The 15,998-nt window shown below is 48.8% G+C and overlaps 1 protein-coding gene across 28 annotated transcripts in view; it reads left to right on the top strand.

Moving 5' to 3' along the window:
* Nucleotides 1-15,998, top strand: part of PPP6R2 (protein phosphatase 6 regulatory subunit 2) — a 95,844-nt gene that overhangs the window by 37,226 nt on the left and 42,620 nt on the right. For 23 of the 28 annotated variants that reach the window (XM_007976227.3, XM_007976240.3, XM_007976238.3 and 20 more), the window contains one exon: nucleotides 8,707-8,949. In XM_007976227.3, the coding sequence (XP_007974418.3) occupies nucleotides 8,723-8,949 (227 nt within the window). In that variant the 5' untranslated portion in view covers nucleotides 8,707-8,722. Of the gene's footprint in view, nucleotides 1-2,567; nucleotides 2,695-5,402; nucleotides 5,860-8,706; nucleotides 8,950-15,998 lie in introns of those variants that run through there. The other 5 variants (XM_038007247.2, XM_038007245.2, XM_007976225.3 and 2 more) reach the window with 3 other exon arrangements.

Here is a 15,998-nt window from a genome sequence, read left to right as displayed (position 1 = left end):
ATTCAAGCCATAGACTCAGGGAGGTAAAGAACCTTGCTCAAATTGTAGTAAGGTACAAACTGAGCTTCTGTAGAAAGGAGGTCCCAAAGAATAGCGGCTTGAGCAAGATGCAAGCATGTTTCTTTCTCCTCTAACAGTCTGGTCGGCCAGGTGGCCTTCCTCGGTTTGTGGCTTCCCCTCGTGGATCTAAAAGGGTCTTTATGGTTTTTGGTTTCCCACCAGGCGGAAAAATCAGAACCAAGGAAGCTCACAACAGTAAGAGCTTGAGGTTCCAGTGTCACTTCTACTCCCAACCCATTGACCAGAGTTTAATCACATGATGATAACTGACTGTAAGGAAGGCTGGAAAAGTTAGGCTGAAGGAGGGTGGCCATGTACCCAGCTGACCTCCATTCTGTTGAAGAGACGGAGACTGGAAACTGGGGACAAGTAGAACTTCTCCCACACATGCCTGCAGTCACACAGGTGGAGGGTGTGGATCCAGGCCCTCTCTTCCTATCTGCCCTGCTCTTCCGCAGTACCTTGCTACTGTTTTTGGGAAGAAGCAGCCTTTGAGAACTTTATTTATGTATTAAAATAAAATCATTTATTTATTTTTGAGACAGGATGTTGCCGTATCACCGAGGCTGGAGTGAAGGGGTACGATCATAGCTCACTGCAGCCTCAGCCTCCTGGGCTCAAGCAATCCCCCTGCCTCAGCCTCCCGAGTAGCTGAGACTATAGGTGCACACCACCATGCCCAGCTGATGTTTTAAAAGTTTTTTCATAGAGCTGGAGTCTTGCTGTGTCGCCCAGGCTTGTGTTGAACTCCTGGGCTCAAGTGAACCTCCTCACCTCGGCCTCCTAAGTTGTTGGGGTTTTACAAGCATGAGCCGTGTGCCTGGCCTCCTTTCACTTCTGATTTTGGATTTTTATTTAACCTGGTTGCCCCACTCCACCCCCTTTTTAGAGTTAGACTTTTTTCCCTGGTCTTTTTTCAGTGGACTGTGCCCAGGATCGACATAGTCTTGTTTGTTCCTTGGTTGTACAAATATTCATTGTGCTTCATGGGCTCACGTTGCCATGTTTTTTTGGGCCAAATTGAAATCAAGCATTCAGCCTGTCCAGCGGTGTGGTAAACGTTTAACGACGGCTTTCTGGGGGAGGAAAACCCTCCTGTCCAGCAGTGTGGTAAACGTTTAACGACGGCTTTCTGGGGAGGAAGAACCCTCCCGGCTTGTAACACTTGCTGATTCCATGGTGTTAATTCTCCCACCACGTTGCAGTTGAACTGACAGTGTGATGTCCTGAAGGTGGAGGAGGGACGAGAGGTATGAGGGCACAGGTTGGGCCACCACAGAGCATGCCCTCTGTGGGCACAGTAACCTTATCTCTGTTTCCATCTCTATACTGAGGGTCTTTGATAATGAAATGTGCTGGAACTGCTCGAGAGCCTTTGTGTGGCATAACTTAGTAATCCTCACCACAGGGGATGTTGATTGCTGCATTTTATAGGTGAGGAAATCAAGGCATGAGAGATCATGTAAGTGGCCTCAGGTCACACTGCAGAGCTAGGACTTTGATCATAAATCTTTAAAAGAAAAACAGTGGCCAGGTGCCAGTGGCTCATGCTGTAATCCCAGCACCTTGGGAGGCTGAGACAGGTGGATCGCTTGAGCCCAGGTGTTCAAGACCAGCCTGGGCAACATGGCAAGATATGGTCTCTACAAAAAAAATTTTTTAGGATTAAAAAAAGAAAAGAAAAAAAACAGCCAACTTGGGTAACATGGAAAAACTTTGTCTCTACAAATAAAAGTACAAAAATTAGCTGGGTGTGGCGGCGCATGCCTGTAGTCCCAGCTATTTGGGAGGCTGAGGAGGGGAGAATCACTTAAGCCCGGGAAGTTGAGGCTGCAGTGCGCCAAAATCCCACCACTGCACTCTAGCCTTGGCAACAGAGCGAGACCCTATCTCAAAAAGCCAAAATACTGGAGGTAGCTCATGCCTGTAATTTCAGCACTTTGAGAGGCCGAGACGGGAGGGTCGCTTAAGCCCAGGAGTTTGCTTTGAGAGGCTGAGACGGGAGGGTCACTTAAGCCCAGGAGTTTGAGACGGTTGTGGCTGCGTTCAGGCCTCTGCCTTCCAGTCTGGCTCACAGAGTAGGACCCTGTCTCAAAAATAGACGTAAATTTTTTCAAAAGGGCCGGCCACGGTGGCTCACACCTGTAATCCCAGTACCTTGGGAGGCTGAGGCGGGCAGATCACAAGGTCAGGAGTTCAAGACCAGCCTGGCCAACATGGTGAAACCCCGTCTCTAATAAAAATACAAAAATTAGCCAGATGTGGTGGCAGGTGCCTGTATTCCCAGCTACTCAGGAGGCCGAGGCAGGAAAATTGCTTGAACCTGGGAGGTGGAGGTTGCGGCGAGCCAAGATTACGCCTCTGCACTCCAGCCTGGGGACAGAGTGAGACTCCATCTCAAAAAACAAAAACAAAAACACAATCAGTTTGTGGCCAGTGAATAGGGCATTTCAGATTCTGATTTTCTCTTAGCAACAGTCTCTATCACAGAATGTTGTTTTTTAAAGGGCTCTTTCATGGAACTGTATGGTCATGTGGGCAACATTTCTGTTGTAATCTACCTTCTGTCTGACGGATATGCCATCCTGAAAAAGTAAAGAAGCTGAACTTCAAGTTCCTTTCATTTAGCATTGGGTAAGAATCTAGAAGATGTTGATCATACTATGCTTGACATCCCAGACGGACCACTGAGGATGGGAGTCAGGATGTGAGAGGAATCCTTACGCTCTGTTGAGACTCCCGGTATAACCAGAAATGCCTTAAACCGACAAGCCATTGGCCATGACCACTTGTTTGTTCTGAAGATGCTGCCGGTGCTGACCTTGAGGTCATGTAGGGAAGGAAATGAAAGGTCTTCCCTGTAGGTAGGGCCAACCAGGAAGATGCTGGCATCTCTTTGGAGGATAGATAGGGTGTGGTTGTGCAGATAGGAGAAAAATTAGAAAAAAGAAGTCTGCCATATTATCTTAGTAAATATTCTGGAGTCCATTTCTTCGACAGTGAAATTAGCTGTAACTGAACCAGTGCCATTGCAGTGAGCTCTTAAAGGACGCCTCTCACGGAGTCTCGCTCTGTTGCCCAGGCTGGAGTGTAGTGGCGCAATCTTGGCTCACTGCAACCTCCACCTCCTGGGTTCCAGTGATTTTTCTGCCTCAGCCTCCCGAGTAGCTGAGATTACAGATGTGCGCCCCCATGCCTGGCTAATTTTTGTATTTTTGGTAGAGATGGGGCTGGCCAGGCTGGGCTCAAACTCCTGACCTCAAGTGATCCACCCGCCTTCCGCAAAGTGCTGGGATTACAGGCATGAGCCACTGTGCCCAGCCTGATGTGATCATTTTTGAGTGTTTCTTATAATGTGGGGAGAGGTGATAGAAGCATAGAAATATTCTTGTTATGCAGAGATTTTTTTTTTCCTTTCCTTTTTTTTTTTTTTGAGATGGAGTCTCACTGTCACCCAGGCCAGAGTGCAGTGGTGTGATATTGGCTCACTACAACCTCCGCCTCCTCGGGTTCAGGCGATTCTCCTGCCTCAGTCTCCCACGTAGCTGGGATTACAGGCACGTACCACCACACCCGGCTAATTTTTGTGTTTTTAGTAGAGATGGGGTTTCACCATGTTGTTCAGGCTGGTCTCAAACTCCTGACCTCAAGTGATCCACCTGCCTCGTCCTCCCAAAGTGTTAGGGATTACAGGCGTGAACCACTGCGCCTGGCCCATATGCTGTTTCTCAAGAGAAACATCTTAAATATAAAAACACAAGTAGATTGAAAGTCAAAGGATGTTAAAGGACATATACTAAGCATGAGTCACAAGAATGGTGAGAATGGTGTACTATGTTAATATCAGACAAAGCCGACTTCAAAACAAGGTATATTGCCAGAGATCATGAAGGACATTTTAAAATGATCGAAGAACTAATCATCAAGAAGACATAACAGGCCAGGCGTGGTGGTTTACACCTGTATTCCCAGCACTTTGGGAGGCTGAGGCAGGTGGATCGCCTGAGGTTAGGAGTTCCAAGACCAGCCTGGCCAACACGGTGAAACCCTGTCTCTACTAAATACAAAAAGTTAGCCGGGCGTGGTGGCACATGCTTGTAATCCCAGCTACCTGGAGGCTGAGGTAGGAGAATCGCTTGAACTCAGGAGGCAGAGGTTGCAGTGAGCCAGTTGCACCATTGTACTCCAGCCTGGGCAACAAGAGCGAAACTCTGTCTCAAAAAAAAAAACAAAAACAGAAGAAGACATGACAATCCTAAATATGTGTCAACTAATAAAAGAAATTCAGGGCCGGGTGTGGTGGTTCACACCTGTAATCCCAGCACTTTGGGAGGCCAAGGCGGACAGATCACAAAGTCAGCAGTTCCAGACCAGCCTGACCAACATGATGAAACTCCATCTCTACTAAAAATACAAAAATTAGCCGGGCATGGTGACACGTGTCTGTTATCCGAGCTACCCAGGAAGGTGAGGCAGGAGAATCGCTTGACCCCGGGAGACGGAGATTGCAGTGAGCCAAGATCGTGCCACTGCACTCCAGCCTGGGTGACAGAGTGAAACTCTGTCTCAAAAAAAAAAAAAAAAAGGAAAAAAGAAATTCAGGCAGGATGCAGTGGCTCACATCTGAAATCCTGACACTTTGGGAGGCCAAGGCGCTTGAGACCAAGAGTTCAAGACCAGCCTGGGCAACGTAGTGAGACCCCATCTCTATAAAAAATTTAAACATTAGCTGGTCTGGCCAGGCGCGGTGGCTCAAGCCTGTAATCCCAGCACTTTGGGAGGCCGAGACGGGCGGATCATGAGGTCAGGAGATGGAGACCATCCTGGCTAACACGGTGAAACCCTGTCTCTACTAAAAAAAATACAAAAAACTAGCCGGGCGAGGTGGCAGGCGCCTGTAGTCCCAGCTACTCAGGAGGCTGAGGCAGGAGAATGGCGTAAACCCGGGAGGCGGAGCTTGCAGTGAGCTGAGATCCGGCCACTGCACTCCAGCCTGGGCGACAGAGCCAGACTCCGTCTCAAAAAAAAAAAAAAAAAAAAAAACCTTAACCGGTCATGGTGTTGCTTGGTTGTACTCCTAGCTACTTGGGAGGCTGAGATGGGAGGATTGCTTGAGCCTGTAGTGAGCTATAATTGTGGCACTGCACTCCAGCCTGGGCAGCATGGCGAAACACTATCTTTAAAAATAAAATCCCATCTGACAATGTTTGTCTTTAATTGAAATGACTGTTTGCATTTAATGCACTTACTGAAATGGTTGAATTTATGTCTGGTATCTTGCTGGTTTTTAAAATTTATCTCCTCTGTTTTTGTTGCTTATCTCCTTGTATTTTTATTTTTAGCTTTGGTCTTTTGGATTAATCCGGTTGTTTTAAATGATCCTACTAGAAAAACTCTTCTAACAGGATCCTATTTCGTTGATGGTCTCTTGTAATCCACCCAGCCTTCCGTCTTCTCTGTGGCTAGAAACAGGACTGTCCACAAGTCACCTCTAACTGCCCTATCTTGCAAGTTCTGATTTTGGAGGAAAAAAAAAAAAAAAAAAGCCTTGACAAGGTGGGATTCACTTCTTTTCCTGGGTTGTGTGTCATCCAGGTATGTGAGACGTAGTGCGTTTCGGAGAGAGGAGCATTCCGTATGTGTTTGGAGGCAGCCATCTTTTCCTGAAAGTCCTTTTAGGAATCATTATTTCTGGTCCTCTGAAGTTTGCTGCTACCACTCATAAATATCTATCCATACCCCTTACAAGAAGAATAAGGAAGATCTTAAGACCCAGAAGGAAAACTGAATGCAGACCAGGTGTGGTGACTCAATGCCTGTAATCCCAGCATTTTGGGAGGCCAAGGCGGGCAGATCGCTTGAGCTCAGCCGTTCAAGGCCAACCTGGGCAACATAGTGAATCCCTGTCTCTACAAAAAAAAAAAAAAAAAAATGAACTCCCCCACACCCCAAAATCAAAACTGAGTGTAGTATAAGTGTATATATGGAGTCCCTTGTGCTGAAAGTCAAAGCGGCTTCATTTTGGGCCCTTAAGAGCTCCACCTCTGGGCTCTTCACATCTAAGTCCATGGGAAGGGCCCACCCCAGTGGTGTGGATAGGTTGGGGGCTGCAGGGCCACACCCTTAGCTGCACCTGGTACGGAGCCGGTGCAGAAGGATACAAGTAGGAAAGTGCAATTTGCATGGGAAGAAAAATGCAGTGTCCTTGTAGTGCAGATGGGGTCCAGGAGACCCAGAGGACCTGGTGGCATGCTGTAGAAAGTAGCCTAGTAGGCATCTGGGACCAGGAGAGGTTTTGAAGCCGAGATGAGAAGATGTGCAGACATCAAGTGAGTTTGAATTAGCAAAAGCCAGAGGCTGTGGGAGTATGGCTGGACGGTGGAGGCTCCCATGTCAGGGGTCCTAGAGCAGCACTGGCTTTACAGACAGACAAACCTGGGCATTTACATCTGTGGTCAGCCTTTTATTTTTCTAAGTAAAAATATTAGATAAGATAAATTCTACCTACTATTTATAATTTTAAAAATAATGTTTCATGTAATATTGAAAAGATTTATAATCTCACATAAAGTTTTAACTTTGTTAAAGATGTGGGCTTTATGTTTTCACTTTCTATCAGAATAGTGAAAACTTTATTGCTAACCAGCCCTGACCTACAGAGTGACATGTAAGACCCTAGTGACATTGTCTGACCCACAGAGTGACATGTAAGACCCTAGTGACATTGTCTGACCCACAGAGTGACATGTAAGACCCTAGTGACATTGCCTGACCCACAGAGTGACATGTAGACCCTAGTGACATTGTCTGACCCGCAGAGTGACATGTAGGACCCTAGTGATGTCTGACCCACAGAGTGACATGTAAGACCCTAGTGACGTCTGACCCACAGAGTGACATGTAAGACCCTAGTGACATTGACCCACAGAGTGACATGTAAGACCCTAGTGACGTCTGACCCACAGAGTGACATGTAAGACCCTAGTGATGTTGTTTGACCCACAGAGTGACATGTAAGACCCTAGTGACATTGTCTGACTGACAGAGTGACATGTAAGACCCTAGTGACATTGTCTGACCCACAGAGTGACATGTAAGACCCTAGTGACATTGTCTGACCCACAGAGTGACATGTAGGACCCTAGTGACATTGACTCACAGAGTGGCATGTAAGACCCTAGTGACGTTGTCTGACCCACAGAGTGACATGTAAGACCCTAGTGACATTGTCTGACCGACAGTGACATGTAAGACCCTAGTGACGTTGTCTGACCCACAGAGTGACATGTAAGACCCTAGTGACATTGTCTGACCGACAGTGACATGTAAGACCCTAGTGACATTGACCCACAGAGTGACATGTAAGACCCTAGTGACATTGTCTGACCCACAGAGTGACATGTAAGACCCTAGTGACATTGACCCACAGAGTGACATGTAAGACCCTAGTGACGTCTGACCCACAGAGTGACATGTAAGACCCTAGTGATGTTGTCTGACCCACAGAGTGACATGTAAGACCCTAGTGACATTGTCTGACTGACAGAGTGACATGTAAGACCCTAGTGACATTGTCTGACCCACAGAGTGACATGTAACACCCTAGTGACATTGTCTGACCCACAGAGTGACATGTAGGACCCTAGTGACATTGACCCACAGAGTGACATGTAAGACCCTAGTGACATTGTCTGACCGACAGTGACATGTAAGACCCTAGTGACATTGTCTGACCCACAGAGTGACATGTAAGACCCTAGTGACATTGTCTGACCGACAGTGACATGTAAGACCCTAGTGACATTGTCTGACCCACAGAGTGACATGTAAGACCCTAGTGACATTGTCTGACCGACAGTGACATGTAAGACCCTAGTGACATTGTCTGACCCACAGAGTGACATGTAAGACCCTAGTGGCATTGTCTGACTGACAGAGTGACAGACAAACCTTGTCTGTCCAGACACAGATAGCAAGAGCCAGGATGTTTGGGAAGCAGAGGAGGGGCTGGATCAGTGGTGATTCCTCAGGTGCCTGTGGCAAGACCTAGTGCCCGGTTGGTGTACGTGTGAGGAGGTGCCTGCTTCAGAGATAACCCTGGGTGTGATTCAGCTAGATGGGGACGATGAGTGGAGGGGCCGGTGGCTAGGGGGTGGCAGAGGAGTGAGTGCAGGGTCGGGCAGCATCGTCTGTCTTGATTTTGACTTGCTGAGTTTGCTTACAAATGTGAGACTTTTGGAGGGGAGTTGTCCAGTGTTCGCTCAGGACAGAAGGCATCCCTGACACATGGGAGAGACACCGGGGTGCATTCGCCAAACAGAACCACAGAGCAAGAAGGAACCCTGAGGAGTGTGTTGAGCTGGTGGATGGGGGACAGTGTGGGGAGTGAGGGCAAAGGAGGGGTTTAGCCCAGAGGAGAACCTGGAGAGGCAGGTCCTGGAGCTGGGGTGCAGCCTCAGAGCTGCCGAGCAGCTGGGAAGTCTGTGCGAACTCTGTGAGCCCAGACCATTCCTGACGGGCATCACCGTCCTGAGCCCTGGGAATCGTGTGTTCGTGCTGCGGACGGGCTTCTGGGTCTTGGGTCTGGTGCTGCTGAAGCTGGATTTGCAGAGGTGAGAGAAGTGACCCCTTTGCCCTCGCTTGCAGCTCCGCGGCCGTCAGGATGTTCTGGAAGTTTGACTTGAACACCACGTCCCACGTTGACAAGCTGCTGGACAAGGAGCATGTGACGCTGCAGGAGTTAATGGATGAAGATGACATCTTGCAGGAGTGTAAGGCTCAGAACCAGAAGCTGCTGGACTTCCTGTGCAGGCAGCAGTGCATGGAGGAGCTGGTGAGCCTCATCACACAGGATCCGCCCCTGGACATGGAGGAGAAGGTCCGCTTCAAGTATGTACCAAAGCTGTGATGGGCCAGTACGCCAGGCAGTACTGCAGGGATGCCACGGGCAGTGTCTGAGGATGGCCAGAGTTGGGGATTTCTGGTGAAGAAGCGAGCCGTAAAAATCCACCTCATGTGAGAATTGAGGAGGGCACTCCCATGGGGTGTGATGTTTGCAGGTTGGGTGCAGTGGCTCGCTCCTGTAATCCCAGCACTTTGGGAGGCTGAGGTGGGTGGATTAATTGAGCCCAGGAATTTGAGACCAGCCTGGGCAACATGGTGAGACCCTGTCTCTATTAAAATTTTTTAAAAAATTAGCCGAATGTGGTGTCATACACCTATGGTTCCAGCTACTCGGGAGGCTGAGGTAGGAGGATCACTTGAACTTGGGAGGTTGAGTCTGCAGTGAGCCATGATTGTGCCACTGCACTCCAGCCTGGGTGACAAGAGTGAGACCCTGTCTTTAAAAAAAAAAAAAAAAAAGGCTGGGCGCAGTGGCTCACGCCTGTAATCTCAGCACTTTGGAAGGCCAAAGCGGGCGGATCACTAGGTCAGGAGGTCGAGACCATCCTGGCTAATACGGTGAAACCCATCTCTACTAAAAATACAAAACATTAGCTGGGCGTGGTGGCGGGCACCCATAGTCCTGGGGGCTACTGTACGCAGGAGGCTGAGGCAGGAGGATGGTGTGAACGCGGTAGGCGGAGCTTGCAGTGAGCTGAGATCATGTGACTGCACTACAGCCTGGGCGACAGAGCGAGGCTCCATCTCAAAAAAAAAAAAAAAGAGTTTTGGCTGTCTTGTGCCTGCATTTTCTCATTCTGAGTTATAAGTAAATTTTAGATTGGTATGTGTCAGAGTGTTTTGAGTGGCAATATGTTGGGGAAAAAAGACGGATCCCATGCTAGAGATGCGGGTGGCATTGCAGCATGAGGCAGCACTGTCAGCAGGGTTGGCTTCAGGCCACAGAATGGCCAGGCAGGAGAGATGTGCAGTGTCTGACCCACAGTCCTGGGACATGCTTCACTTTAGGGTCTTCAGCTTGAAGGACTTACATGATTGTCATTCGTGGTACTGTCCGTTCTCAAAGGTTTCCCTGAAACATCCATTCAGCCCTCGCCAGGATGCTAGGAGATGACACAGAGGAAGGGGGTAGTGTGGCGAGATGGCTGGAGCTTCAGGGCCTTGAGTCAGGACAGAAAGGTGAGCAAGGACGGGGCTGGGGCAAGAGGGAGGACGGGGCTGGGGCAAGAGGGAGGACAGGGCGGAGCCAGCCTCCCAGCTCCTCACAGTGCAGCTCTTCGAGGAGCACATGGCCCGCTGTGTCCCCAGGTGACGCCTCAGGAGGTGGGAGATCCGTTCAGGTCAGCAAACCTCAACCTGCAGGTCATGTCCTGTTTCTCTGTGGCCTGTGAGTGAAGAATGGTTTTATATTATTTTTTATTTTAGTTTTTTGAGATAGGGTCTCACTCTATCGCCCGGGCTGGAGTGCAGCGGCATGATCTCGACTCACTGGAGTCTCTGCCTCCTGGTCCCAAGTGATCATCCCGCCTTAGCCTCCCAAGTAGCTGGCACTACAGGTGCATGCTACCATGCCTGGCCAATTTATTTTTATATTTCTTTTGTAGCGATGGGGTTTCACCATGTTACCCAGGCTGGTTTCAAACTCCTGGGCTCAAGCAATCCACCCACCTTGGCCTCCCAAAGTGCTGAGATTATAGGCGTGAACCACTGTGTCCAGGTGGTTTTACCTTTACCTTTTTAAATGATTGAGGGAAAAAAATCAAAGGAAGCTCGGGCATGGTGGCTCACGCCTGTAATCCCAGCACTTTGGGAGGCCAACGGGGGTGGATCACCTCAGGTCAGGAGTTTGAAAGCAGCCTGGCCAACATGGCGAAACCCCGTCTCTACTAAAAGCACAAAAATTAGCCGGGTGTAGTGGTGCATGCCTGTAGTCCCAGCTGCTCAGGAAGACTGAAGCAGGAGAATGGCTTAAACCCGGGAGGCAGAACTTGCAGTGAGCTGAGATCATGCCACTGCACTCCAGCCTGGGTGACAGAGCGAGACTCCGTCTCAAAAAAAAAAAAAAAAAAAAAAATCGAAAGAAGAATATTTTGTTACACACATGAAAACGACGTGAAACTCATGTGTCAGTGTCCACCAATAAAGTCTTGTTAGACACATCCACACTCACCCACACTCATGTAATTGATGTTAGACACATCCACACTCACCCACACTCATGTAGCATTGATGTTGGACACACCCACACTCATGTAGCATTGATGTTAGACACATCCACGCTCACCCACACTCATGTAGCATTGATGTTAGACACATCCACACTCACCCACACTCATGTAGCATTGATGTTAGACACATCCACACTCACCCACACTCATGTAATTGATGTTGGACACATCCACGCTCACCCACACTCATGTAGCATTGATGGACACATCCACACTCACCCACACTCATGTAGCATTGATGTTAGACACATCCACACTCACCCACACTCATGTAGCATTGATGTTAGACACATCCACACTCACCCACACTCATGTAATTGATGTTGGACACATCCACGCTCACCCACACTCATGTAGCATTGATGGACACATCCACACTCACCCACACTCATGTAGCATTGATGTTAGACACATCCACACTCACCCACACTCATGTAATTGATGTTGGACACATCCACGCTCACCCACACTCATGTAGCATTGATGGACACATCCACACTCACCCACACTCATGTAGCATTGATGTTAGACACATCCACACTCACCCACACTCATGTAATTGATGTTAGGCACATCCACGCTCATCCACACTCATGTAATTGATGTTAGACACATCCACACTCACCCACACTCATGTAATTGATGTTAGGCACATCCACGCTCATCCACACTCATGTAATTGATGTTAGGCACATCCACACTCACCCACACTCATGTAGCATTGATGTTAGGCACATCCACGCTCATCCACATCTCATGTAGCATTGATGTTGGACACATCCACACTCACCCACACTCATGTAGCATTGATGTTAGACACATCCACACTCATGTAGCATTGATGTTAGACACATCCACACTCACCCACACTCATGTAGCATTGATGTTAGACACATCCACGCTCACCCAGACTCATGTAATTGATGTTAGACACATCCACGCTCACCCACACTCATGTAATTGATGTTAGACACATCCACACTCACCCACACTCATGTAGCATTGATTTTAGACACATCCACGCTCACCCACACTCATGTAGCATTGATGTTAGACACATCCACGCTCATCCACACTCATGTAATTGATGTTAGACACATCCACGCTCATCCACACTCATGTAGCATTGATGTTAGACACATCCACGCTCACCCAGACTCATGTAATTGATGTTAGACACATCCACGCTCACCCACACTCATGTAGCATTGATGTTAGACACATCCACGCTCATCCACACTCATGTAGCATTGATGTTAGACACATCCACGCTCATCCACACTCATGTAGCATTGATGTTAGACACATCCACGCTCACCCAGACTCATGTAATTGATATTAGACACATCCACGCTCACCCACACTCATGTAGCATTGATGTTAGACACATCCACGCTCATCCACACTCATGTAGCATTGATGTTAGACACATCCACGCTCACCCACACTCATGTAGCATTGATGTTAGACACATCCACGCTCACCCAGACTCATGTAATTGATGTTAGACACATCCACGCTCACCCACACTCATGTAGCATTGATGTTAGACACATCCACGCTCATCCACACTCATGTAGCATTGATGTTAGACACATCCACACTCACCCACACTCATGTAGCATTGATGTTAGGCACATCCACGCTCACCCACACTCATGTAGCATTGATGTTAGACATATCCACACTCATGTAATTGATGTTAGACACATCCACACTCATGTAGCATTGATGTTAGATACATCCACACTCGCCGGGCGCGGTGGCTGAAGCCTGTAATCCCAGCACTTTGGGAGGCCGAGACGGGCGGATCACGAGGTCAGGAGATCGAGACCATCCTGGCTAACACAGTGAAACCCCGTCTCTACTAAAAACACAAAAAACTAGCCGGGCGAGGTGGCGGGCGCCTGTAGTCCCCGCTACTCGGGAGGCTGAGGCAGGAGAATGGCGTAAACCCGGGAGGCGGAGCTTGCAGTGAGCTGAGATCCGGCCACTGCACTCCAGCCCGGGCGACAGAGCAAGACTCCGTCTCAAAAAAAAAAAAAAAGATACATCCACACTCATGTAGCATTGATGTTAGACACATCCACACTCATGTAATTGATGTTAGACACATCTATGCTCACCCACACTCATGTAATTGAGCAGCTGCAGCAGGGGCCGTGGGAAGTGATTCCTCCCTGGCCGTTTACGGAAGCTCTTTGCTGGTCTTACAAGGAAAATAAGCAGGATAGGGAGCCAGGGTGTCCTTGAATCGGGGGGTGGTGAGTACTTCATTTAGGGTAGTCAGGCAGGTCCTCTCAGGTAAGGGGAGCAGTGCTGGGATGGGGAGGAGAGTTCTAGCCTGAGCAGGGCCTTGCCTGTAAGGAACCGAGGGCTTAGGGTGGGGCGGCTACAGCCAGAAGCTGCTGTGGCTTCTGGTGTGCCGGTCACACCTGCTGTGTCAGCATCACTGTTGATAGCCCCCATCCCTCCCACTCCCAAATGTGGCCCAGTCTGGTGACAAATTAGAGCTGAGAGACAGGTATGGGGCGAGGAGAGTGGGGAGGCGTCTTCTGGATCAGGACAGGAATCCCAGAGTAGCATCAGTGAGCCAGGAGAGTCTCATAGAGTTTGGGAGAAATCAGTAGTAGGTAAGTGCAGAACCGAGCAAACAGCAAGAGGACTGTGAACTTGGGGGAGACGTCCATAAGTAAGCAGAGATGCCCGAGTGAGCAGTCCGCTCAGCTGTAGGCAGAGATGCCCGAGTGAACAGTCTGCTCGGCTGTAGGCAGAGATGCCCGAGTGAGCAGTCCGCTCAGCTGTAGGCAGTACACGCAGGATATCCCTTAAATTACCCTGTAACTTCGGAGGGAGGGAAAGGGAGAGGGAAGTTGGATGGTGGGAAAGCTTTGCCTTCCATTGTAGGAAGTTAATTCATAATGTCTAAAATTGGTGAACGAAAAAGAAATGTATGTATGTATTATTTAGAAACATGGAGGTTAACATTGGAGAAAACTGCTGAAAGAGTCCAGTCGTTGCCTCTGAGGAGCGTGACTTGGGAAGGGGGGAGCCTTTCCTTACCAGCCCTGTCAGCTCTCTGAGTTTTCCTCTGAGTCACCAACCCTGTCTTCTGTCTTGAGTTTTCAAAGCATGCGCACATATCACTTGTATAAAAAACATTGAAGTCAGGTGTGGTGGCTCATGCTGGTAATCCCAGCACTTTGGGAGGCTGAGGTGGGAGGATCACTTAAGCCCAGGAGTTGAAGACCAGCTTGGGCAATATAGTGAGACCCCATCTCTTTTTTTTTTTGAGATGGAGTCTCACTCTGCCGTCCAGGCTGGAGTGCGGTGGCACGATCTCGGCTCACTGCAACCTCCGCATCCCAGGTTCAAGCGATTCTCCTGCCTCAACCTCACAAGTGGCTGGGATTACAGACGTGCATCACCACGCCCAGCTAATTTTTTGTATTTTTAGTAGAGACGGGGTTTCACCATTTTGGCCAGACTGGTCTCGAATTCCCGACCTCAGGTGATCCACCTGCCTCAGCCTCCCAAAGTGCTGAGATTACAGGCGTGAGCCACTGCACCCGGCCCCCATCTCTATTTTTATTTAAAAAAAAATTTTTTTTTTGGAAACATATTAAGACTTTTTTCCAGAAACAGTCTCTTTCTGTCAACCAGGCTGGAGTGCAGTGGCGCAATCTTGGCTCACTGCAACCTCCGCCTCCTGGTTCAAGCAGTTCTCCTGCCTCAGCCTCCTGAGTAGCTGGGACGACAGGTGCACACCACTGTGCCTGGGTAATTTTTTGTATTTTTAGAAGAGACGGGGTTACCATGTTGGCCAGGCTGGTCTTGAACTCTTGAGCTCAGGCAGTCTGCCTGCCTCAGTCTCCCAAAGTGCTAGGATAGTGCTAGGATTACAGAAGACACTTTTTTTGAGGCTAGTCCAAGTGCAGCAGTATTTACACCTAATTGGTCACAACCGGTTAAGATTTCTTTCTTCCTTCTCCAGTCTGTCTGCGTCACATGACTAGCATTGTAAATAAAATGAAACAAAAAACACCTTTTTTGAGAAGTGGAATAGGACAGACGGATGGATGGATGGAGTGAGTGGTAGCTGAAGGAAGAAGAAAGGTCAAGATTATTTTTCAGTGATGGGGAAGATCCAGGCGTGGTGACACATGCCTGTGGTCCCACCTGCTTGGGAGGCTGAGGTGGGAGTTGAGATCCAGGAGTCTAGGGACTCGTGTGTGCTGTGATCATGCCTGCAAAGAGTAAGTGCACTCCAGCCTGCGTGACACAGCAGGACTATCATCTCTAAAAAATAAACAAAGATGGAGAAGATATAAGTATGCGTGTAGACCAGGAGTCGGCAGTCTGTATCTGTGAAAAGTCAGAGAGTAAATACTTCAGGCTTCTCAGGTCGTAAGGTCTCTGTTGGAAGGACTCAACTCAAGTTGTAGCATGAAAGCAGCTACAGAAAATAGTAAACAAATGGATGTGGCTACATTCCAAGAATGTAGCAGCGCCTGTGCTTCTGAACTCTGCTGTCCCTGCCTCGGTGGCACTGCCAGGTTAAACACCTCCTCCCGCAACCTGTTAGCCTTGGAGGTCAAGGTTCTGCAGACCTGGCAGGACACCTCTGTGACCACAGGCTGAATTATGGGAGGACTCTTCTTGAAAGTGGATAATTTGCCTGAGCTGTCCATGCTCAAGAGAAGCTGCACTTGGTTTGGGTGGTTTGGGATCAGGTAGCAGCCACTGACTCTGGTTAATTAAAGCCAGGGACTGCTCCAGGCAGGTGAGGCCCACATGCTGCCTCTT

The sequence above is a fragment of the Chlorocebus sabaeus genome, chromosome 19, assembly GCF_047675955.1.
Source record: "Chlorocebus sabaeus isolate Y175 chromosome 19, mChlSab1.0.hap1, whole genome shotgun sequence".
Taxonomy (NCBI): domain Eukaryota; kingdom Metazoa; phylum Chordata; class Mammalia; order Primates; family Cercopithecidae; genus Chlorocebus; species Chlorocebus sabaeus.
This window is presented reverse-complemented; position numbering and strand designations above follow the sequence as displayed.